We start from the raw sequence: 25,329 nt of genomic DNA on the forward strand, positions 1-25,329 counted from the left end.
AATAACTAATGATTGCTTTGTGTTGTTAGACCATAGTTCTTGCACTTACAATTACTTTAAAGTAATGGTGAAGATGCCATGCTAACTAGTGGTTGAAATAATTATCACATTTAGAGCACTAGTAAATACACTGTTGGTCTTCAGTAAGATGATAAATCGAGACCCAGATCCAGACCAACACCATGTTTATATGGTCTCAAGACATCTTGAGAACAAGGCCACAACATCAAGACCCCAACTCTGCTAGAGCATGTAAACGTAGCAAAAATAATGTGTTTTCAAATGAAAACATATTAAGCCGGTGTCAAACTTAAAGCTGAAGTATGTAGCTTTTTTCTGTGTAAAAATACTTTCTTCTATCCCAGCTTAGTATAAAGAGACAAATATAAGTAAGCCATTCATTGGTTATGTTATGATGAGCAGGAAGGCAGACAAGGGGCGTGGATCTAAGTGCAGGGTTAGCTTTATTGGAAGGGTTGAAAACTAAACAAACAAAACCAAAACAAAGGAAACACCCGCAATGGGGAAACACAACAAAAACACGGAAAACATACAATGGGAAACTGGCAGGATAAACATAAAGAAATACGAAAACAAGCATCCATATACATCGACAATCGACAGGGGAATGGAGAAACAGCAGGGTTTAAATACACAGGAGACATGATGATGACAAACGATGATCAGGTGAGCACAATGACACAGGGCTGGCAGTGATGAGGGCCGGGAATCATGGGAAGTGTAGTTTTTTACAAAGGGAATAGGAGTTTGACTAGTGAAACACGGGGCAGACAACAAGGGAATCGTGACAGGTTAATTATCTCGAAATGAAATAATAAAATTCCTGTTTTGAGCCACCCAACAATGTTACTCAACCAATGGGTTTGAGTTGAGGGAGGGACTATGTCTTTGTTTGATCAAAGGCAGATGAGGGGCGGATTCAGAAAGCTGTTTCGAAAACAGTGTTTATTTTTGCAATTCCAATCAGTGTTCCGCAAGTGTTGCAGAAATTACATACTTCAGCTTTAAGCTTCATTTACATAATCGTACAGCTGAACCTCGCAGGATGCGTCTGCAAGTGGGAGGTTGTTAATCCCTTGACTGACAGGACTCCCTGCTGTGTTAATGGCTCCAACAACTGTGAAAGCACATCAAATTTGTTCGAAAAAAATCTTTCATTTTCTGGGCCGGACTTTTGTGGTATGATCAAGTGACCATTGAGCTTCTTTTACTGAATAACTGGCCGGATGCCATGCTGATCTTATTATTTTCTTTAGCGACTGCACTCAGCTGCATATAATCACAAACGCCGATTGTAATCCATGTTAATTGTCTCACTGTGCGGTTTTCTGGGGTTCTAGGCTTCAGCATTTACAGAATGGATATATACACAATCAAAAATTCACAGGGAATGCTGATGCATTACTCCTGTTATTACGGCAAGCAAGTGACAGGGAATCGGAGAGAGAGTTGGTATGTCTGTCACACTTCAACCATTCTGAATCAGCAAGTGTGTGACACACCTCCTATTGAAGAGTGTGAGATCTCAGCAAAACAGTCAGTAAATGTGACACCCTCTGTCAAAAATCACTTGTTTGGAGTCGGCTAGTATGACACTGTCTTTAGTGAAACAATGAGCTAAGTGCAAACATGTGCAGTTCAGAAATGCAAACTGTCAGTGGAAAGCAGCATGACGCAGTGCATAGGTCACATCAAGTTTAAACTGCAATGTTTGATTGTAAAGGGAGCGAATTGCTTTTTGTCGTGATGCGTTGCATTGCGCTGTTCGCGTCCGTGTGTTAACAGTGTGTTAGATCCTAACTGAAACTGCTTTGCTTACTTAACAGACAGGGTTCTAGATCTTGGATGTTTTTGCAATATGGCCCCAAATGCTTGTGTATGCTTTAAATGTTCTCTTTGGCTAATGGGAAAACTTTTCATGACTTCTTCTTTCACATAAAATTTTTAATACATAGAACTTTATATCCACACAAATTCATGCATAGAGTGTATCTGAAAACTTTGTCTGTGTTTGTGTCAATGTAGGGTGTGAATTTTTCAGATTGTTGCACTGATACCAAACACATTACATTTGCAAGAAAAACTATCTTGAATTATAATCATTTTGCATGTAGTCATAGCCAAAAAATGCACCATTATTACAGAACACAGTGTTTCTTCAAAGAAACATCATGCAATTTTTTATTCTCATGACTACTCTGCCTCCAAAACACATTTTGATGATTTGCTTTATACTGTATTATCTACTTTAAGAATCTGAACATAGAAACCCTTCAGGAAAATCTGTCTAAAAGCTATTTTGGCTTGGACAAGCCAATATTTATCAATGTGCATTTTATGATGCTTCATGATAAAAATAAATATCAAGTAATTTTAGTTAGTTTAACAGCAGGCAAAATAAGGCTACATTATTTTATCTGAAAACAAATCACACAAACTTGTAGCTGCAAAAACAGAACTATACAGTATTTTATCTATACTTTAACAGTTTAATTTCTATTGTAGAGACATATTCAAGAGGTTTGACTGGTGGTGAAGTATTTAATTTGGGTGTTTTGTCTTTCTGAAACACAAATTAGTTTTTTTTTAAAGCACATGCAAACACACCCTTGAGTGTAACATCTACAGAATGAATGAGGAATCTGCAAACTCCTTCCTTATGTAAACAATCGCTTACTCTCTCTGTCCCACTCAAATCACAAAAACACATCGGTGAGGCTGTCGATCTACCGTTTGCATTGATGCAAAATCTCTCCCTTTCTTTGCATCTTTTTAAGTCAAACGCAATTGCAATCCTCGTCTCAATGTGCATAACACAAGTGTGAGAATGAGTGGAAGACAAAAGTTGCTTGCAGCCTCAAAGTCTAAAACAAAGTGCAAGAAATGGCAAGCATAGGGTCTCAGGTAAGGCTACTGCAATGTTTATTTAGGATAACATTTTTCAGATGTACAGATCTCTATTCAAGGAGCTGTGGAGGAACATTTTATCCTGTTTTTATTGAATGCTGCATTTGTTTGTTGCTGGGGTTGAGGTCATGTTGTAAGAAACACTGACTCAAACCAGCAACAACAAATTTAATGTTAATCTAAATAACTGAAAACGAAAAAGACAGTACTGATTTCTTTTATATATAACCATTTTTTTTTCCATTTCACAAAGGGCCTTGTTCTAAACTTTCTGCAGTTTATTGGACAACTTACAACACTTCCTTTAATATTTCATAAGCTTTATTTTTTGTATAAACTGCGATTTTCTTTAAGTGGTACAATACTTGAAAAGGTAACTGATTGCAAAAGTCTGATTCTTGGACTTTCCTGGACAAGTGCATGTGAAATATTGCTAACACTTTCAACACACTTAACCAAACATAATATCAGAGGGTAACTAGGGTGGACAAATGCTGCTGTTATACACGAGTAACTATATACAATTCATTTTTTTACCTGCACCAGTTACTGTAGACCCCTTCATTTTTTTCACATTTTGTCATTTTTGTTAGCCTTATGCTAAAATGATTTAAATTATTATATTATTATATTATCAATCTACACTCAAAAACCATAATGACGAAGCAAAAAACAGATTTTTAATGACTTTGCAAATGTATCAAAGAGAACCAACTGAAATATCACATTGGCGTAAGTATTCTGACCCTTAACTCAGCATTTTGTTGAAGCACCTTTGGCAGCGATTACAGCCTCAAGTACTTTTGTGTATGATGAAACAATCTTTGCAGACCTGGATTTAGGGACTTTATACCATACCTCTCTGAAGATCATCTCAAGTGTGGTCAGGTTGGATGGGGACCATCAGTGGACAGCATTTTCAGGTCTCTCCAGAGATGTTCGATTGGGTTCAAGATTGGGCTCTGGCTGGGCAACTCAAGGACACTCACAGAGTTATCCCTAAGACACTCTTGCATTGTGTTGGCATTGTCTTGTCCTGTTGGAAGGTGAACCTTCAACCCAGACCAGTCCACCAATTCCTGCTGCTGAAAAACACCCCCACAGCATGATGCTACCACTACCAAGCTTCACCATTGGGATGGTATTGCACAGGTGATGCAAGTTTCTCACATCTCTTCACGTGATCTCTGGAGCTCAACCAGAATAACCATCGGGTTCTTGGTCACCTCTCTTACCAAGGCCCTTCACCCCTGATTGACCAGTTTGGCCAGGCAACCAGCTCTAGGAAGAGTCCTGGTTGCGCCAAACTTCTTCCATTTAAGAATTATGGAGGCCACTGTGCTCTTGGGAACCTTCAAATCAGCCTTATTTTTTTGTAGCCGTACCGAGATCTGTGCCGCGGCAATCCTGTCTCTGAGCTCTGCAAGCAGTTCCTTTGACATCATGGCTTGGTTTTTGTGCTGATATGCATTTTCAGGTGAGACCTTATATAGACAGGTGTGTGCCTTTCCAAATCATGTCTAATCGATTGAATTTGCCACAGGTGTACTCTAATCAAACTGTAGAAACATCTCAAAGATGATCCAGAGAAATGGAATGCACCTGAGCTAAATTTCAAGTGTCATAGCAAAGGGTCTGAATACTTATGTCAATGTCATATTTCAGTCACAAAAATCTGTATCAAAAATCTGTTTTTGCTTTGCCATTATGGGGTATGGAGTGTAGATTGAGCTCTGATATATATATATATATATATATATATATATATATATATATATATATATATATATATATATACATACACACACACACAGCACTGTGCCAAAGTCTTGGGCAGTTGTAAAAAAAGTTTTTAAAAATAACGCCATGAATAATTTTTGTTAATCAATTAACACAGAAAAAGCAGTAAACATAAAAAAAAAACTAAATAAGTGGTGTGACAACCCTATACCTTTAAAACAGCACCAATACTCCTAAGTACACTTGCGTGCAGGTTTTTATGGTTGTTGGCTGATAGGTTGCTCCAAGCATTTTGGAAAACTTGCCACATTTATATGTATTTAGGCTGTCTCATTTGCTTCTTTCTCTTCATGTAATCCCAAACTGACTCAATGATGTTGAGATCCAGGCTCTGAGGGGGCCATACCATCTGTTTCAGGACTCATTGTTCTACTTCTAATCATTTCTATTTGCAAAAGGAATGTTTGGAAATCTAAAGTTGTTACAGTTTTTTCCTACTGAAAGAGCAGAATACATAAAATAACCATCTTAGGACAAATGCTTTTAAGGAACATCAAATTCGCCAAAGACTTTTTTACAATACTGTATATATACTGTACACTCACCGTCCATTTAATCAGGCACACCTGAACATCTGAACACCTGAACTTATTCATGTGATTATCTAATCAGCAAATCATGTGGCAAAAGTGAAATGCATAAAATCATGCAGATACGGGTCAGGACCTTCAGTTAATGTTCACATCAACCATCAGAATGGGGAAAAAATTTTATCTTAGTGATTTTGACTGTGGCATGATTGTTGGTGCCAGATAGGCTGGTTTGAGAATTGTTGTAACTTCAGATCTCCTGGGATTTTCACGCACAATAGTCTCTAGAGTTTACTTAGAAACTAGGTGAGTGGCAGTTTGGTGGATGAAAAAGCCTTGTTCATGAGAGTGGTCAATGGAGAATGGCCGGACTGGTTCGAGCTGACAGAAAGGCTACATTAACTCACTGTTCACATTAACTCTGTACAATTGTAGTGAGCAGAATAGCATCTCGGAACGCACAACACGTCGAACCTCGAGGCGGATGGGCTACAACAGCAGAAGGCCACGTCGGGCACTTCAGTAGGACCATAGTGTTCCTAATAAAGTGTTCGGTGAGTGTATACTGTACAAATATAGAAGTACAGTAGTTTGAGAGTGTGGGGAGACCAACTTGATTGCGCCATTTGAAGTGCGTCATGGAAGTGGGCAGTCGCTTCAGAGCTGTTTTCCCACTGTTTGTTTGCTGTGTCTATCTGATTGGCAGATCTTTCTCTTCAGGTGTTTATGGGTATTGTAGTTCTTCGCCAGGAATTACAACTAAATGAAAGTTGAAATAACAAAAGAATATACCATTGATTAACAACCTCAAAGCTCACAATAGGTCTGTCTTTAAAAGTTTATAAGTTATTGTTAAAAATCAATTAATCTATGGAGAAAAAAAAACAATTTACTTCTGGAACTCAACACCTCTATAACAGGTTCTTCTTCATCTTGACTTTTGCCATGTCCTACTCACATTATTCCACATTTCTTTGTGACTTTAATGTGTAAATACTGTGGCTAAAAGCAGTCCTGCTCATTGACAGCAGCACAGATATTTAGCTATGCACAACTCATCGAACATTGATTGTCTGTAACTAGCAAATAAACAAATGTAGGTACAAACACACATACTTGTATATATACTCTAGGAAAAGGTTATGGTTTTAATTTATTTACCATAACATTTCGAATAGATCGGTGGAATACTGTGCTGTCATAATATCCTTTCTTACACAGTTTAATAAAGTTCTCTCCAGTCTTGGGTACCTGAAAAAGAGTCAAACAAATCTCACTCGTAAATGTCAGGGAATGTAATTTATGAAAACTATTTCTCAATATGATGTCACCTGTGCAGCAGTCTGCTTAACAGAGAGAAAGAGGGGGTGAATTGAACCATGAATAATGAGCATTTACAAATAAATATTTGTTGTTGTTCTTTTCTCTTTTCCTCAGAGACAGTGCAATCAAAAGCATGTAAAGTATCACAGGAGAGCCAATAACAAGACACTTTGTAACTCATTAGTGGTTTTTGCTAAGGCAAGCACCATTACTATTCCTTATTGTCATACTTCAGGTTTAGGGGGTTGTTTGTACTCTGGACATGATACCTCGAATTCTGCGGCTTGTTGAGGAGAGGTAAGCCATTACCTTTCTAAGCAATCAGACATGTGATTTTTACATGGTAGGTGATAAAACAGGCACACAAATCTCATAGATTCACAATGAAGATGGGACTTGGGCCATATTAAGGGAACAGAGTATCAGAGACATGGGGATGGGCTCTTCATCAAATCATCCAGAACATCGTAGCAACCACCATCAACACCCTAGCATTCTGTACCACTCAAAATTTGTTCAGAAAATATTACAATTCAATTTAAAGTAAAAAACTGACCGTCAAACTTACTGTTGTCTAGGAGTTGAATTACTGAATCTGCATTTTCAAAATAAAGTTAAAACTTTGGATGAATGTAACAAGAACTCTTTGAACTTAAATTCAGTGGATATTACTCTAAATGTGTTCAAGCCTGTAAGTGCTATGAAAAGCAACTTCTGTGTGCTATAGAGGTCAATAAACAATAAGGTTAAATCCAGCTGTTTGTGATACATCTGGCAGCTTCGAATGTACTTTGAACATGTTAAAGTCTGCTATCATTATTAAGTAAGTGAAAGATTCCCTTACATAAGATGTTTATAAAAACAAAAGCATCGAAAGTTAAAAAAAGTTGCTTCCTCTCTCGGCCTGTGCATGCTTATTTGCTTGTTTCTATGACGATTAGACATTCCTCTCCTAAAATAAAAACATCCAGAGTAAATAAACTGATTTTGTGCCCAGGATGGCATTGTGTGCCTTATTGTGAGATGCAGAAACAAATTCCACAAAGTTGTATAAGAAAATGAGAGCAAGCATGACACATGACACACACACACACACACACACACACACACACACACACACACACACACACACACACACACACACACACACACACACACAAACAACCTACAATAATAAAGTTGTCATGCTAGATCTCAATCAGTTTGTACATATACTGTAGATCTGACAGTATTTCATATCTGTCTACAATGACATTTCAATCCAAATGCTCCTTCAAGGAAAGGTAAAATGTGAAAATATTAAGAAAAAGGGCATTTGTTCACAGGGGAATCTTATGAACCCTGTAAAGAACATGCCAGGGTCATATTTCACTACAAAACCAAAACAAAAAAAAAGGAGTAATTATAATTTTCTTAAAGAAAATCAAGCCAATTATAAGGACGATTAGGTGACATTAGTTTCAGGGTAATTAAGCACACAAATTTGCATTACTGTAATGCAAAGAAAATAATATTATTTAAAATGTTAAAGTATTTGAACATGGTTATGTATAATATTACATATGGTAATAATATTTGTTATACTTTAGTTTGTGCTGATTTTAATAATAATAATAAAACAAACTTGTATTGTAGTCATTTCTCTGATATGTGGAAATATATGCAGTTTTAAAAATCTAAGTACAATGTTTTTTAACTTTTAGATTTATGCAGAACGGTACAAAATGTGTGTGTGTGTGTGTGTGTGTATATATATATATATATATATATTTTTTTTTTTTTTTTTTTGATGCCAGATGGGCTGGTTTGAGTATTTCTGTAACTGCTGATCTGCTGGGGTTTTCACACACAACAGTCTCTAGCCAAAAACAAAAAACATCCAATGAGCAGCAGTTCTGTGAATGGAAATACCTTGTTGATGAGAGAGGTCAAAGGAGAATGGCCAAAATGGTTCGAACTGACAGAGTCTACTGTAACTCAGATAACCGCTCTGTACAATTGTGGTGAGAAGAATGTTATACTGAGATGTGGGTTGGTGCTGTTTTGGCGGCACGAGGGGGACCTACACAATAATAGGCAGGTGGTTTTAATGTTGTGGCTGATGTGAATATATATATATATATATATATATATATATACACTCACCTACAGGATTATTAGGAACACCTGTTCAATTTCTCATTAATGCAATTATCTAATCAACCAATCACATGGCAGTTGCTTCAATGCATTTAGGGGTGTGGTCCTGGTCAAGACAATCTCCTGAACTCCAAACTGAATGTCAGAATGGGAAAGAAAGGTGATTTAAGCAATTTTGAGCTTGGCATGGTTGTTGGTGCCAGACGGGCCGGTCTGAGTATTTCACAATCTGCTCAGTTACTGGGATTTTCACGCACAACCATTTCAAGGGTTTACAAAGAATGGTGTGAAAAGGGAAAAACATCCAGTATGCAGCAGTCCTGTGGGCGAAAATGCCTTGTTGATGCTAGAGGTCAGAGGAGAATGGGACGACTGATTCAAGCTGATAGAAGAGCAACTTTGCCTGAAATAACCACTCGTTACAACCGAGGTATGCAGCAAAGCATTTGTGAAGCCACAACACGCACAACCTTGAGGTGGATGGGCTACAACAGCAGAAGACCCCACCGGCTACCACTCATCTCCACTACAAATAGGAAAAAGAGGCTACAATTTGCAAGAGCTCACCAAATTTGGACAGTTGAAGACTGGAAAAATGTTGCCTGGTCTGATGAGTCTCGATTTCTGTTGAGACATTCAGATGGTAGAGTCAGAATTTGGCGTAAATAGAATGAGAGCATGGATCCATCATGCCTTGTTACCACTGTGCAGGCTGGTGGTGGTGGTGTAATGGTGTGGGGGATGTTTTCTTGGCACACTTTAGGCCCCTTAGTGCCAATTGGGCATCGTTTAAATGCCACGGCCTACCTGAGCATTGTTTCTGACCATGTCCATCCCTTTATGGCCACCATGTACCCATCCTCTGATGGCTACTTCCAGCAGGATAATGCACCATGTCACAAAGCTCGAATCATTTCAAATTGGTTTCTTGAACATGACAATGAGTTCACTGTACTAAAATGGCCCCCACAGTCACCAGATCTCAACCCAATAGAGCATCTTGGATGTGGTGGAACGGGAGCTTCGTGCCCTGGATGTGCATCCAACAAATCTCCATCAACTGCAAGATGCTATACTATCAATATGGGCCAACATTTCTAAAGAATGCTTTCAGCACCTTGTTGAATCAATTCCACGTAGAATTAAGGCAGTTCTGAAGGCGAAAGGGGGTCAAACACAGTATTAGTATGGTGTTCCTAATAATCCTTTAGGTGAGTGTATATATATACACAGTATAAATACAACGTATATATTTGTATTTTAGTGGATGTTTTTGTTTTTTCTTCAATGTCTTTGATGTCCTCTACATTTTATATTGATGTTTTACACTTTTCATATGCACACCACATCATTTAGTTCATTATGAAAATAATAAAACTAAGATATAAAATGTAAGATATTTGTCAAACAAATCATTTTCCCTCATTTTTTTCTTTCTGTCTTTTATATTTTCATATCACATAGACACATTCTCCTATCCCATTATAAAGGCAAGCACATTCCCGTGTGTGTGTGTGTGCGCCAGAGTCATCAAGGTAAACACTGCCTATCGGACATAGAAACAACCCTAGTAACTAGCTGCTATTTTTGTTTCATTTCATTGGCTGTGTACTTGTCAAATCAGGACAAGGAGAAGAGGTCACATTGATAAGAAATTACCCTCCTCCTCTTTCCTCTCCTCTCCCTGAGGTTTGCTCAGATTTGGGATGATTCTATTTTTGGCACAGAAATCTGCTTACAAATTAGTTGTGACTTTTTACTGAAAAGGTGAATCTTATGAAGCATGTCAAGAGAACGCCCGGGTCATATTTCAACACAAAATCAAAAGAAAAATTCTGAAATTATTATTATCATATAAAAGATTAAACCTTCTTTTAGGATCCTAATTTATTTATTGGGACATTATTTTAATTAAAAATCATTGTATTTACAATAAAAATGACTGTAATACTGTGCCTGGCCAAAAAACAAGTCACATCCTCTAATATTTTGTTGCACCACCTTAAGCTTTGATTGATTACAGTTGTCGTGGCATTGTTTCGACAACCTTATGCAACGTCACAACATATATTTTCATCCAGAGCTGCATTATTTTTTGGCCGAGATCTCTTGTATTGATTACGGGACAGCCAAACTACTCCATAAAGTCTTCTCCAGCACATCCCAAAGACTTTCAATGAGGTTAAGTTCAGGACCCTGTGGTGGCCAATTCATGTGTGAAAATGATTCCTCATGCTCCCTGAACAATTCTTTCACAATTTGAGCCTGATGAATCTTGGCATTGTCGTCTTGGAATTTGCCCATGCCGCCAGGGAAGAAAAAAACATTGATGGGATAACCTGGTCATTCAGTACATTCAGGTAGTCAGCTGACTTTATTTCTGCATAACGTTGCTGAGCCTAGACCCGACCAACTGACGCAACCCCAGATCATAACACTGCCTCCAGAGGCTTGTACAGTGGCTATGCATGACTGGTTCATCACTTCATGTGCTTCTCTTCTTACCCTGACACGGCCGTCGCTTTGGACAGGATAAATCTGTACTCATCAGACCACATGATCTTTTTCCATTGCTCCACAGTCCAATCTTCAAAGCAAATTGAAGTCGTTTTTCCAATTAGCCTCACTAACAAGAGGCTTCCTTGTGGCCACATTTAAGTCCCAATCCTGTAAATTCTCATTGCATTTTGTGTGTGTGGAAATTCTCTTACTTTCACTATTAAACACAGTCATTTCAGCAATCTCCTTAGTTGTTTTCTTTACTTGATATGAGCCAATAATTTACCTCTTCTGTAACATCTTTTCCACTTCATCATTTAGGGTTAAAATAATTGTTGCCAGCTGAAACATCTTAATTATCACTGCAATAATGATCCAATCATAGGCTCTTAAGTGTCTGCTTATTTAAATCTAAACAGCAAGTTTTTTATTTGGCCAGGCAGTTTATGTTGTATTTACTTAGGGGATCTAAGGACTAACAAGATCCCGGCTTAATGTGCAATGTTCACAAAAGTGTGAAAAAGGAATAAACTACCAGTGATAAAACACAATAAATTTGAAGTCATTTAAGTGTACCTAAAGTGTATATTCAATTGATGTCAGTATAGACAACTTTGATTTGCCTGTATTGCATTGAAACACTAAATTATAGATATTATGCGATTCACGTGTGGCTTCAACTCAGGGGTGCAAGACTGACAGAACGTTCTCACATAAATAACATCAGGCACTCTGCATCACCGGTCGAGGGCAGAGAATTGAAGTTTTACTGCCAGCGCAAGGCCATAAGGAACACAATTGATCTGGAGAAGTGTTTTATGGTGGGGATGATTTTACAAGCTCTGTAGGATGCAGAAAATGCCAAGAAAAGAAATGAAAGGTGAGAAAAATCATCAGATCAGGACACAAAAATAGAGGAAGAAAAAAGAAAAAAGAAGTATTTAATGTAGTCTCTCATTTAATATGATGTCAACATAACAAACAGAAAGTTTTTTTGTTTTTTTAAACACATTTTATCATCAATTAGTCAGATCTTTGCACTGCAGAACCTTTTTCATTGATGCCATTTTGTGCTAGTTAAAATCATATTTCTATGGCAAAAAAACAAAAAAAGCTTTTGGAATGTGACAAGAGGCCTCCAAACGAGCTGCAGTGAATAAAAGTGTACAACACAAGTTGTTCAAATCTTGAGAGTGCATTATTTTTAAATTATTTTGAAAACATTTTGAAATGATTTTTTCATACAATGCTTAAAAATTGAAAATCTACAGATTGATCGATTAACAACAGTTTGTTGCAGCCTTAATTATAATTACAATTTAAAAAAATAAAATAAAAAATGCTGTTGAATGAGTTTTAACCCTTAAACACATGAGACATCATTCCACCCCCTGTACCACATCCAATTTTTGAGATGTGCCCACACAGACATAAAAGCCAAAATTGCATATACAGTGAGGAAAATAAGTATTTGAACACCCTGCTATTTTGCAAGTTCTCCCACTTGGAAATCATGGAGGGGTCTGAAATTGTCATCGTAGGTGCATGTCCACTGTGAGAGACATAATCTAAAAAAAAAAATCCAGAAATCACAATGTATGATTTTTTAACTATTTATTTGTATGATACAGCTGCAAATAAGTATTTGAACACCTGTCTATCAGCTAGAATTCTGACCCTCAAAGACCTGTTAGTCTGCCTTTAAAATGTCCACCTCCACTCCATTTATTATCCTAAATTAGATGCACCTGTTTGAGGTTGTTAGCTGCATAAAGACACCTGTCCACCCCATACAATCAGTAAGAATCCAACTACTAACATGGCCAAGACCAAAGAGCTGTCCAAAGACACTAGAGACAAAATTGTACACCTCCACAAGGCTGGAAAGGGCTACGGGGAAATTGCCAAGCAGCTTGGTGAAAAAAGGTCCACTGTTGGAGCAATCATTAGAAAATGGAAGAAGCTAAACATGACTGTCAATCTCCCTCGGACTGGGGCTCCATGCAAGATCTCACCTCGTGGGGTCTCAATGATCCTAAGAAAGGTGAGAAATCAGCCCAGAACTACACGGGAGGAGCTGGTCAATGACCTGAAAAGAGCTGGGACCACCGTTTCCAAGGTTACTGTTGGTAATACACTAAGACGTCATGGTTTGAAATCATGCATGGCACGGAAGGTACCCCTGCTTAAACCAGCACATGTCAAGGCCCGTCTTAAGTTTGCCAATGACCATTTGGATGATCCAGAGGAGTCATGGGAGAAAGTCATGTGGTCAGATGAGACCAAAATAGAACTTTTTGGTCATAATTCCACTAACCGTGTTTGGAGGAAGAAGAATGATGAGTACCATCCCAAGAACACCATCCCTACTGTGAAGTATGGGGGTGGTAGCATCATACTTTGGGGGTGTTTTTCTGCACATGGGACAGGGCAACTGCACTGTATTAAGGAGAGGATGACCGGGGCCATGTACTGCGAGATTTTGGGGAACAATCTCCTTCCCTCAGTTAGAGCATTGAAGATGGGTCGAGGCTGGGTCTTCCAACATGACAATGACCCGAAGCACACAGCCAGGATAACCAAGGAGTGGCTCTGTAAGAAGCATATCAAGGTTCTGGCGTGGCCTAGCCAGTCTCCAGACCTAAACCAATAGAGAATCTTTGGAGGGAGCTCAAACTCCGTGTTTCTCAGCGACAGCCCAGAAACCTGACTGATCTAGAGAAGATCTGTGTGGAGGAGTGGGCCAAAATCCCTCCTGCAGTGTGTGCAAACCTGGTGAAAAACTACAGGAAACGTTTAATTGCAAACAAAGGCTACTGTACCAAATATTAACATTGATTTTCTCAGGTGTTCAAATACTTATTTGCAGCTGTATCATACAAATAAATAGTTAAAAAATCATACATTGTGATTTCTGGATTTTTTTTTTAAAATTATGTCTCTCACAGTGGACATGCACCTACGATGACAATTTCAGACCCCTCCATGATTTCTAAGTGGGAGAACTTGCAAAATAGCAGGGTGTTCAAATACTTATTTTCCTCACTGTATATATAAATATATATATACAGTTTAAGTACCAAAAGTGTATAGGGCCATTAGAGACCCTAGATATGTAATAGTGTCATTGTTTTTTTGTTTGTTTTTTGCACTTCTATAAATTCTATTTATGATTATTTCATTTCTATGTAAGTTTACTATCACAGGATATCTATTTATTTGTTTATTACAAGATAAATTAATACTATATGCCTGAGAAATTACTTGTGTATTTTGAAGTATATTATTTATTATGTGTAGCTCAAAACATTTTTGACAGCCAGTTGGGTCTAAGGAAGGCGGCACAGTGGCTCAGTGGTTAGCACGGTCACCTCACAGCAAGATTCGAATCCCGGCTCAACTGGGCCTTTCTGTGTGGAGTTTGCATGTTCTCCCCATATTTGCGTGGGTTTCCTCCGGGTGCTCCGGTTTACCCACAAGTCCAAAAAACATGCAGGTTAAGTGAATTGGAGACTCTAAATTGTCCTGTAGTTCCTGAATACATTTCAGTGGGAAAGTAATGAATCCTGTTCTAGATTTGTCCTGATTTGTTGCATTTTCTCTTTGACATCTAAATATATATATAAAAAAAAATATTTTCTAATTGTCTTGAAAATTTTACACAATCTAGGCATTTTGTAGATCCATTTTTGATCGATATACGTGCCAGGTCTCTAAAGACCCAAATATGTAAGAGTGTTTGGTGAAATTCCCGTCCATTTAAGGGTTAAATGAAGTATAGCATCAGCATGTCACACCGCAGGACAGGTCAACTTTTCAGGCATTTTATGTCTACCCATATACAGTATAAAGTACAGAGTATAAAGACAAAAGACAAAAAATATAGCAAGAGATACATAGAGAGAGTCAATCTATGTAGGTCAGCAGTTGCAGGGTGTCAGAGAGGTTTCAAGGGCTCTGAATGGATGAATTATATATTATGTAAAGAGAAGACTGCCAGTTAGACCACTAGACATGAAACACAGAGAGAGAGAGAGAGAGAGAGAGAGAGAGACTCCTGCTCTAGCCATAAATATCATGGGCAGTCTGTTTTCATTAAAGTGTCTGAAGATACTCTAAATTGGAATGTAATTATGGTTATAAAATGTTATAAATAGTTTGAGACTCCCAAAACTGTATCCAGTCATTCTAACTCCCTTTCCTTGTTCCTTATCTGTAATTAGTTAGCACTGGCCTTGCTCTGATTAAGTGCGTGAAAGCAAACAATGTGTCAAATATAGTTGGTGTCAAGACAGAGAGAGACCGAGAGTGAGAGAGTGAGAGAGTGAGAGAGAGAGAGAGAGAGAGAGAGAGAGAGAGAGAGAGAGAGATCACATTTACATGATGAGCAAGCATGAAGACAAGAACAAAGACAGAAATAAAAAGAGATTAAAAAACTCAATGACTTGTGCAGGTTTTGATCTTCTTATATGTGGTGTGTATATGTATTTCATCAAGCTCAGAATCTGCTGACTGCAACATAGGCATCAAAGCACATGTTTATGTATAATGTTTATTAATGTTTTGGCAATGAAAACCCATTTTTATTATGCCAATATAGCTTTGAATATTAGAGAGTGGAACAGAAAAAGAGATGGAGGGAGGGCAGGTATGTTTATCACCTATGAGAGAGAAAGGTGTGAGTGCTTTCCACCTATGCAATCTCACATGTGAGATAGTGAGTGAGTGGGTGTAATCGCATGTTTATTGGTGAGTGTACAGTGCATCCGGAAAGTATTCACAGCTCTTCACTTTTTCCACACTTGATTGGAGTCCACCTGTGGTAAATTCAGTTGATTGGACATTATTTGGAAAGGCACACACCTGTCTATATAAGGTCCCATAGTTAAATGTTAATTATCACAACAAGTAAATGTTGTTGTGATAATCAAGAACAAGATATCGCAATAACTGCTTTTGAACAGGCATTACAAGTGGCTACCACTTGGGGTCAAAAGAGGACAGGACCTTGAATGACGCTGTTTCACTTCTGAGTTAGGTTTGTTATTGTATGAGTGTTTCATATTGTGTTACCTTATCACAGTGTAATTCCAAATTCAGGTCTCCTTAGTTTGTGCGCAGACGAATGTAGCCTTTCTTCTTAACATACTGGTAGCAAACAGAATCATCAACAATAGCATCTGAAAACACAAAGGAAACAATTATTCATTATGTCATTGATCATTCTTTACATTCAAGAATAAGTGCGGTAAGGACATTATTGACAACATTGTTAACATAACAGCCCTACACAAAAGAGATGGAAATGAACAGGTATGCAAGACTGCTTTGACAGCTGGATTCCTGGGGTATACAGTGCATTCAGAATGAATTCAGTCCACTTCATTTTTTTGTCTATAAATCCTTTTGGGTATGATAAAACAAGCTTTGCACATCTGGATTTGGGGATTTTCTGCCATTTGATCATGTCAAGCTGGATGGGGACCATCAGTTGAAAGCCATTTTCAGGTCTCTCCAGAGATGCTCGATTGGGTTCAAGTTCAGGCTCTGGCTGGACATTCACAGAGTTGACCATAAGCCACTCTTGAATTGTCTTGGCTGTGTGCTTAGGGTCAGTGACCTGCTGGAAGGTGAATCATTGCCCCAGTCTGAGGCGCTCTGTCCTGAGCGCTCTGGACCAGGTTTTCATTAAGGATGTCTCTGTATTTTGCTGCGTTTAGCTTTCCTTCAACTCTGACCAGTCCCCCAGTCCCTGCCGCTGAAAAACACACCCACAGCATGACACAACCACCACCATGCTTCACCATTGGGATGGTATTACACAGGTGGTGCCTGGTTTCCTCCAGACATAACGCTTGGAATTGAGGCAAAACGTTTCAAAACTTGTTTCTCACAGTCTGAGAGTCCTTTGTGCTTTTTATGTGTCTTGCACTGAGGAGAGGCTTCCGTGTGGCCTTCTGCAAGGTTCTCCCATCTCCACACATGATCTCTGGAGCTCAAACAGAGTGACCATTGGGTTCATGGTCACCTCTCTTACCAAGGCCCTTCACCCCCGATTGCTCAGTTTGGCCAGGCGAGCAGCTCAAGGAAGATTCCTGATTGTTCCAAACTTCTTCCATTTAAGAATTATGGAGGCCACTGTGCTCTTGGGATCCTTCAATGCAGCTGACATTTTTTTGTAGCCTTTCCCAGATCTGTGCCTCGACACAATCCTGTCTCTGAACTCTGGTTTAAAATACAAACTCACACTAATAGCTGACAGACACAAAAGTCTCCGGCACATACAAACAGTTCCAAGTATTGAAATGATGCAATAATATGAAATGCATGCAACTTCTTCCCAGCATAAACAAATAGGGAAATTGTGCCATTTGCTGTGTGTCACCAGTCATGCCCTGACACCATAATGTTATTAATGTAAAAATAAAATGTGTTTAGTTGTCCACAGGGAGGATAGGCAGGAGCAGTTTGTGACGCATACTGCACACAACAAATGGCAAATGCTAGCTGGAATTTGTCATTTCCAACCTGACTGACTGGCTTCTATGCATTTATTCTTATATAGAAATATTTGTAATAGTCCTTCAATTGGGAAAATTTTTGGGAAACAAACTTTCATTAACAAGCTGCCAGGCTTCTACAATGCTTATTTAAGAGCAAGAACTAGTCACTGGATTTGCCAAAGTTTGCAAGATTTATGACATTAAATCTTTGTAAGATACTGAAGTGGTTATTTTGAGACACCCGTTTGCATTTGTTCTCAACTTAATGTGCGATTTTAAATGTACTCACCTCTAAAAGTCACATAAAAACAACAAACTATGGGTGGTCATATTAAATGTCAGTTGGATGTGGGTAGTTCATGTACAGAAAAAGTTGTAATATTGACCATATTTTAAAGAAATAGTTCATCCTAAAATGTTTACTTCTTAATTCTTACTTTCTTCTGTGGAACACACAAGGTGAATCTTAAAATGTCTTCACAGGCTTAATTTGCCATAATGACAGTGAATAGTTCTGTTCTGAAACACCATAAAAGCACATTTTATCAGATTGATGCGATTCATTAACTATATTCCAAGTCTTCTGAAGCGATATGATCCCTTTATGGGATGAACAGAGTGAAATTTAAGTCGTTATTCACTTTTGAATGAAATAAAAACAAAGCGATTAAATCATTTATGGCGGCTACAGCAATAACATCAAACCTCTTTGGTTTTTATTGCGTCTCACAGCAAAATATCATGACATCATCTCGCACATTTGGTCACGGAACTGGAGACCCTGTTCACTTTCATTAAGGCAAATAAACACTGTTAGACCTTTTTGTGAGATCTGTCCCTTGAAGTTGATTGTCAGAAGTCTGGATAGGTGTCCAGCCACTGACTATCTCTATTATCTGCTTCATGGGTTGTGGCTGGAGCAATAGCTGTGGATGTAAAGGAGGCAGACACTCTTCCAGTAGAATAGTGAGCCTGGAGGTTTAGACTGCTATTTTAAATCTGTTTAAAATGTTTACAACTTGCTAAAGATCTGAACGTTGCATAAGAGCCAAGAAGAAATAATGGATGATCAAAACAGAAAGTATATAGTAAGTAAAGCCAAAAAAGTCAGCCATCCTCTGCCCAGATAAGACATATTTATCATGAACATCTCATAATGTCTCTTTTTCACACTTAAAAACAGTGTTTTATCACTCTTTTTGTAGCACTCTTTTTGCTGCCAATCGCAGGGTTGGCGGTTCGAATTCCTGGCCCACACGACTCCACATGCCTTGGGCAAGACACTGAACCCCAAGTTTCTCCCAATGGCAGGCTAGCGCCTTGATCGGCAGCTCTGCCGCCATTGGTGTATGAGTGTGAGTGTGAATGTGTGTGAATGGGTGATTGGGACACAGTGTAAAGTGCTTTGGTAACCTCTAAGGTTAAAAAAGCGCCATATAAGTGCAGACCATTTACCATATATACGTTCTTTAAACTTCGGGTTTGAGTACAACTAACTCAGTAGAAGAGTGGGCCTCGATACCAGTCTATTTCAGCATCACAATGCCAATGCAGCAAGGCAATGGCTGAAATAGACTGGCATTTGTTCCAAAAGTCGAGGCAACTAAATTCAACATTTATACACCGCACCATGAATAGGCTGAGTAAGCACAGCTAATACAGCTGATAGCATGGGGCAAACACACTTCAACCTGAGCTAAAACAAGACTTGAGACACGGCCAGAGATGCACTTAGAACCACTGCAGCAGAGCACGAATGGAGGAAAAAGTTACCATGTAGATTCAAGGTATTTGTGTTTTGGTTTCATTTCCTAGTAAGTGAATAATCAGTGTGCTATTTTTAAGTCACCTGAACATTAACAATTTGACGTGACATTCTGAAGAACTTGTAACATGGAGAGTGTGCTGTCGTTCTTTGAGTGTGTGCGTGTATGTGTGGTTGAGGATACTGCTAGGCGATTTCTTCTGCTCCAGTTGCTGTGTGATGGTGGAAGAGTCTGAGAGGCAAATCAACTCAAAATGCACAGACACATTTATAGAAAGAAACACACACACACACACACACACACACACACACACACACACACACACACACACACACACACACACACACACACACAGGAACACACTAACATGCACACACACACACACACACAAACACACCAAGATACTTCAATGTGATCCAAAGGGCACTGCAATTCACAAACTGCTTTATCTGTCATCAAACACCATGCTTAACCATGCAGGAGAGTCCTCATTTGCACCCAGATGTACATTAATCTAAAGATCAACACAAACCCAACAAAACAAACAGCCCACCTCAAAAAACAAACAAACAGCTGAAACCTTAAAGGGGCCTTTTTATCCTAGACATATGACCATTCGACTATTTTCCACAGTCTATTTATGGAAAATTTCACAGACCACAAGATCATGTAGATTTACATTCTACAATATTAGGAAGATAAGACCCTTCCTCTCTGAACATGCCACACATCTTCTTGTTCAGTCACTTTTCATAACTAGACTGGACTACTGTAACGCTCTCATTGCAGGCCTCCCTGCATGTGCGATTAGACCCCTGGTAATGATCCAGATTGCAGCAGCACGTCTGGTCTTTTATCAACCAAAGAGAGCACATGTTACACCTCTCCTTGTCTCTCTTCACTGGCTGCCGGTTGATGCACGCATCAAGTCCATAGCTCTGATGCTGGCATACAGAACAGTAACTGTATCTGCTCCAGCATACCTAAAATTATTTCTGCAGAGCTACGCACCCACTAGAAGCCTGCGGTCAGCTAAGGAACGTCACCTTGATGTACCAACACAAAGAGGCACCAAAACTCTTTCCCGGAGTTTTGGCTTCATCATACCACGTTGGTGGAATGACATTCCCAACTCCATCCGTGAATCTGACTCACTATCTGTCTTCAAAAAACATCTAAAAACACATCTTTTCCATGAGTACTTAACCAGACACTAAAAAAAAACTAAATAATTTCTTGCACTTTACTTCGTAATATGGCACTTTTCGTACCACTTATGATGATTCGCTTACGTTTTCCTCTTTTGTAAGTCTCTTTGGATAAATGTGTCTGCCAAATGAATAAATGTATCTTTTTTTGCTACTGCACCTTTGAAAATTCACACACTAGACAGCTGAAGGCACAGTGCGTCATTTGAGACACAGCTACAGTGTGTCGTGCATTCATTCAAGTACTTCAATTAAACCAATTAATTTCCGACTTTGGTCCTGACTCAAGCCACAGAGCCAATCATCTTATGAATGGCATACTTATACTTGTCTCAAATTAAACTGGGAGAAAAAGTATTTTAACATTGAAAAATGACATCACCTGAAAGACTTTCTATTTTACAAAAAGAAAGAAGAGGAAGAAATCAATGAAGACAAGAGTGCAGAGAGGAATGTACCATTGACGAGAGCTAAAAAGGAAATAGATTATGACACTCACAGCATTGAGTTTGTCTGTTTTTTTGGTTTCCTTTTATAGTGGAGGCTAACAGCTTGTCTCCTTTACAGTCTCTATAGAGCTCTGCCAGTGTTTCACGCGTCTCCAGGTTGGTGCTTTTCAGATGGTAAGCTGGATCCTGTTTGGCTTTCTCTTCATCTGTAGAGAAAGAAAAAAATGCAAATAAAGAGTCATATTTCAACTATTAATTGATCATTACAGCAGTCTGTAACATTTTACTATAAGTCTGTTTATACAGTGGCAAGAAAAAGTATGTGAACCCTTCGGAATTAAGTGCATTTATGTATAAATTTGTCTTAAAATGTGGTTTGAGCTTCATCTAAGTTACAATAATAAACAAACACAGTCTTTTTTAACTAATAACAGACACATTTTTGTATTGTTCTTGTACATATTGAATACATTATTCAAAAATTCACAGTGTTGGTTGGAAAAACCATGTGAACCCCTAGGCTAATGAGGTCAACTAAAGCTAATTAGAGTCAGGAGTTGGCAAACCTGGCATCCAATTAATGAATCTATATTCAAGGTGTGGGTTAGAGCTACTTTGACTAATAAAAAGCACTCAAACATTTTGAGTTTGCTATTCACAAGAAACATCTCATGGACCGTGCCACAAAAAAAAAAGAAAAAAGAGAGATATCTCAGAGGACCAAATATAAATTGTTTTTGCTTTGCATAAAGCTGGAAAGGGTTACAAAGTTATTTTGAAGTGCTTAAATATTCATCTGTCTACAGCTAAACAAAATTTCTATAAATGGAGACGATTTAGTACTGTGACTACTCTCGCTATAAGTGGCCATCCAGCCAAGACGACTCAAAGGGCACACCGCAGAATGCTTAATGAGGTAAAAAGAACCCTAAAGTGACAGCTAAAGACTTGAAGGAATCATTGGAACTGTTTAAAATCTCTGTTTATGAGTCTACTATACGGAAAACAATAAAAAGCTACAGTGTCCATGGCAAGAAACCACAAAGGAAGCTGCTGCTTTCTAACAAAAACATTGTTGTGCACCTGAAGTTTTCCAAAGACCACCTTGACACTAGACGACACTTCTGGAAAAAACTTTTGTGCACTTATAAAACTAAGCTTGAATTGTTTGGGAAGAACACGCAACACTACGCGTGGTGTAAATATGGCACAGCATACCAACATAAATTACATCTTCAAATACGGTGGAGGGAGCATCATGATTTGGGGTTGCTTTGCTGCTTCGGGGCCTGGACTGCTTGACATCATTGAGGCAAAAATGAATTCCCAAGTTTAACAAGAGATCCTTCAGGATAATGTCAGTGCACAAGCTGAAACTCAATAGAAGTTGGGTGATGGAGCAGGACAATGACCCTAAACATCAAAGTAAATCCACTACAAAATGGCTTCAAAAAACAAATCCAGCTTTTGGAGTGGCCCAGTCAGAGCCCAGACCATAACCCAATAGAGATCCTGTGGAATGACCTCAAGAGACCAGACATGCTAAAAATATGGTGAGATGAAGCTGTTCTGTAAGGAAGAATGATCCAAAATTTCTTCTGAACCTTGTGCAGGTCTAATATACAGCTACCGGAAACACTTGTTTGAGGTTTTTGCTGCCAAAGGATGATCGACCAATTAAATCCAAGGGTTACTCATTCCACAGCACTGTAAATGTTTAATGGGATGTGTAAAGACATGAAAGATTATAATTGTTTGTGTGCTGTTAGCTTATTCACATGAAGTTTTCTATACTTGTGACTTTGAAGAAGATGATATCATATTTTATGACCAATTAATGCAGAAAAGGAGCTAATTCCAAAAGGTTCACATACATTTTCTTGCCACTGTATCATGCATTATAAAAGTGATCTTATTGCACTAAAATACATTCATAATGCCATAATTAAGCAATATAAATATAAGCAAGACTGATATTACAACAGTAAGATTGAGAGTTTGATATTGTGACTTTAATATAAATGTTCTATAAAAAAAAAGTTCATACCCAGTAACTTACATATTAGGCACAATATGACCTGCACAATATTATTTTGTCTAATTTTGCTCTGCAAATGCAAACAGTCCCAAAGTATTACAATGTGTTATTATTGTGGCTTCACGAATGATATGAAAAATATAGTGGATTACAATGTGTACTGTAAGGTATTACTTTTATAATGCATTCTATAAACAGGCTTCAAGTGTTACCAAAAATATCTGAGGATGTTTCATAACCATAAATGGACAGAAGAAAATTCAATAACTAAATATTTAGACAAAAAAAAAAAAAAAAAATCAGCCATATAACATACAATCATCTACAACAGCATTGCAGAAAATGTTGTGGTGCTGTCAGCAATATGGAGCTTTCTAACTAATTTAAGACTGACTGGTCAGGGGCCTGGGTAGCTCAGTGAGTATTGACGCTGACTACCACCCCTGGAGTCATGAGTTCGAATCTAGGGTGTGACTCCAGCCAGGTCTCCAAAGCAACCAAATTGGCCTGGCTGCTAGGGAGAATAGAGTCACATGGGGTAACATCCTCGTGGTCGCAATTAGTGGTTCTCGCTCTCAATGGGGCGCGTGGTAATTTGTGCGTGGATCACGGAGAATAGCATGAGTCTCCACATGCTGGGAGTCTCTGCGGTGTCGTGCACAGCGAGCCACATGATAAAATGCGTGGATTGGCTGTCTCAGAAGCGGAGGTAACTGAGACTTGTCCTCCGCCACCCGGATTGAGGAGAGAAACCGCTCCACCACGAGGACCTACTAAGTAGTGGGAACTGGGCATTCCAAATTTGGAGAAAATGTGATAAAAAGAAAAAGAAAAGACTGACTGACTGGTCAGCGAGTTCTGTCTGTGGTGAAATACACACAGCTATTCCTGCCATGATGGTTCATTTTAAACACAAATAGCCCTTCGTGAATTCACATAATTTGCCCTTCACACATTCATTAATTCATTACGCTCAGTGAATCCTTAGTGAATTACATTGGCTTCTACCTCATTAACCAATGAATTTCCTAAAATCATCATGGTTGGACTAATGCAAGTAACATGGTTACGTAATAAAAATGTAAAGCATAGTGACAGTAATGTGAAAATAGCACACCTATGCTTGCAGCTAAATTGGTCTACTCTCACATGTAAAGTCTGTCTGATTGGCAGGGAATAATGGGGAAATGTGAGCTTCTCTGAATTTTGAACCAAACTCCTCTCCATCAGAGCCTGATTGAATCAATACTTTTTATTCACTCCTCCCAATTTGGAATGCCTAATTTAGTAGGTCCTTGTGCGGCATGGTTATTCACCTTAATCTGGGTGGCAGAGGACAAGTCTCAGTTGCCTCCGCTTCTGAGATGTCAATCCGCACATCTGATCACATGGCTTCTTGTGCATGACAGCGCGGAGTCTCCACACGTGGAGGCTCATGCTACTCACCGTGAACCACGCACAACTTACCACGCACCCCATTGAGAGCAAGAACCACTAATCGTGACCACAAGGAGGTTACCCCATGTGACCATACCCTTCCTAGCAACTTGGCCAATTTGGTTGCTTAGGAGACCTTGCTGGAGTCACTCGGCACACTATGGATTCGAACTCACGACTCCAGGGGTAGTAGTATGCGTCAATACTTGCTAAGCCTAGGCCTTATAGGTCTTATAAAACTTATAAAGGACTTATAAAATAAATAATATATTAACACATATTTAATTGAAAATCCAGTACATCTTTGCCATGGTAAAGATTAATATGGTCTTTTGCCTATGAAGGTGCTGTAATCGTGTAAATGTTTTTATATTATCACACAAAAAATGTCCCTACGACATGACATCACAGAACAGAACATATAATATGTTATTAATATTTTAATAAAATCTATAAATCTCCTTGGGATAATTTTTTTAAATATTACCTACCATGCTGTGGCCATTTACACAACTGTAATTTTTATCATTTGAACTAATTTCTACAGTTATTTTTTTTTCAATGGATATATCACCAATGACTAATGTAGACAATATAATTTAACATTGTAATAAAACTGAAACAGAAAGTCAAGCAAACGCATTCTAATGTAATTGTTTTGGCACCATTTTATCAGTTTAGTAGAAATGTTGCTGGCTGGACAGTTTTG

General features: G+C 38.5%; 1 protein-coding gene across 1 annotated transcript in view; it reads right to left on the reverse strand.

Moving 5' to 3' along the window:
- Positions 1-25,329, reverse strand: part of ppil2 (peptidylprolyl isomerase (cyclophilin)-like 2) — a 59,207-nt gene that overhangs the window by 14,985 nt on the left and 18,893 nt on the right. The window contains 5 exon segments of the mRNA XM_052100057.1: positions 6,420-6,509; positions 16,293-16,399; positions 18,607-18,694; positions 21,196-21,226; positions 21,228-21,351. Of these exon segments, the coding sequence (XP_051956017.1) occupies positions 6,420-6,509; positions 16,293-16,399; positions 18,607-18,694; positions 21,196-21,226; positions 21,228-21,351 (440 nt within the window).

Source organism: Xyrauchen texanus, chromosome 3 (genome assembly GCF_025860055.1).
Source record: "Xyrauchen texanus isolate HMW12.3.18 chromosome 3, RBS_HiC_50CHRs, whole genome shotgun sequence".
Classification (NCBI taxonomy): domain Eukaryota; kingdom Metazoa; phylum Chordata; class Actinopteri; order Cypriniformes; family Catostomidae; genus Xyrauchen; species Xyrauchen texanus.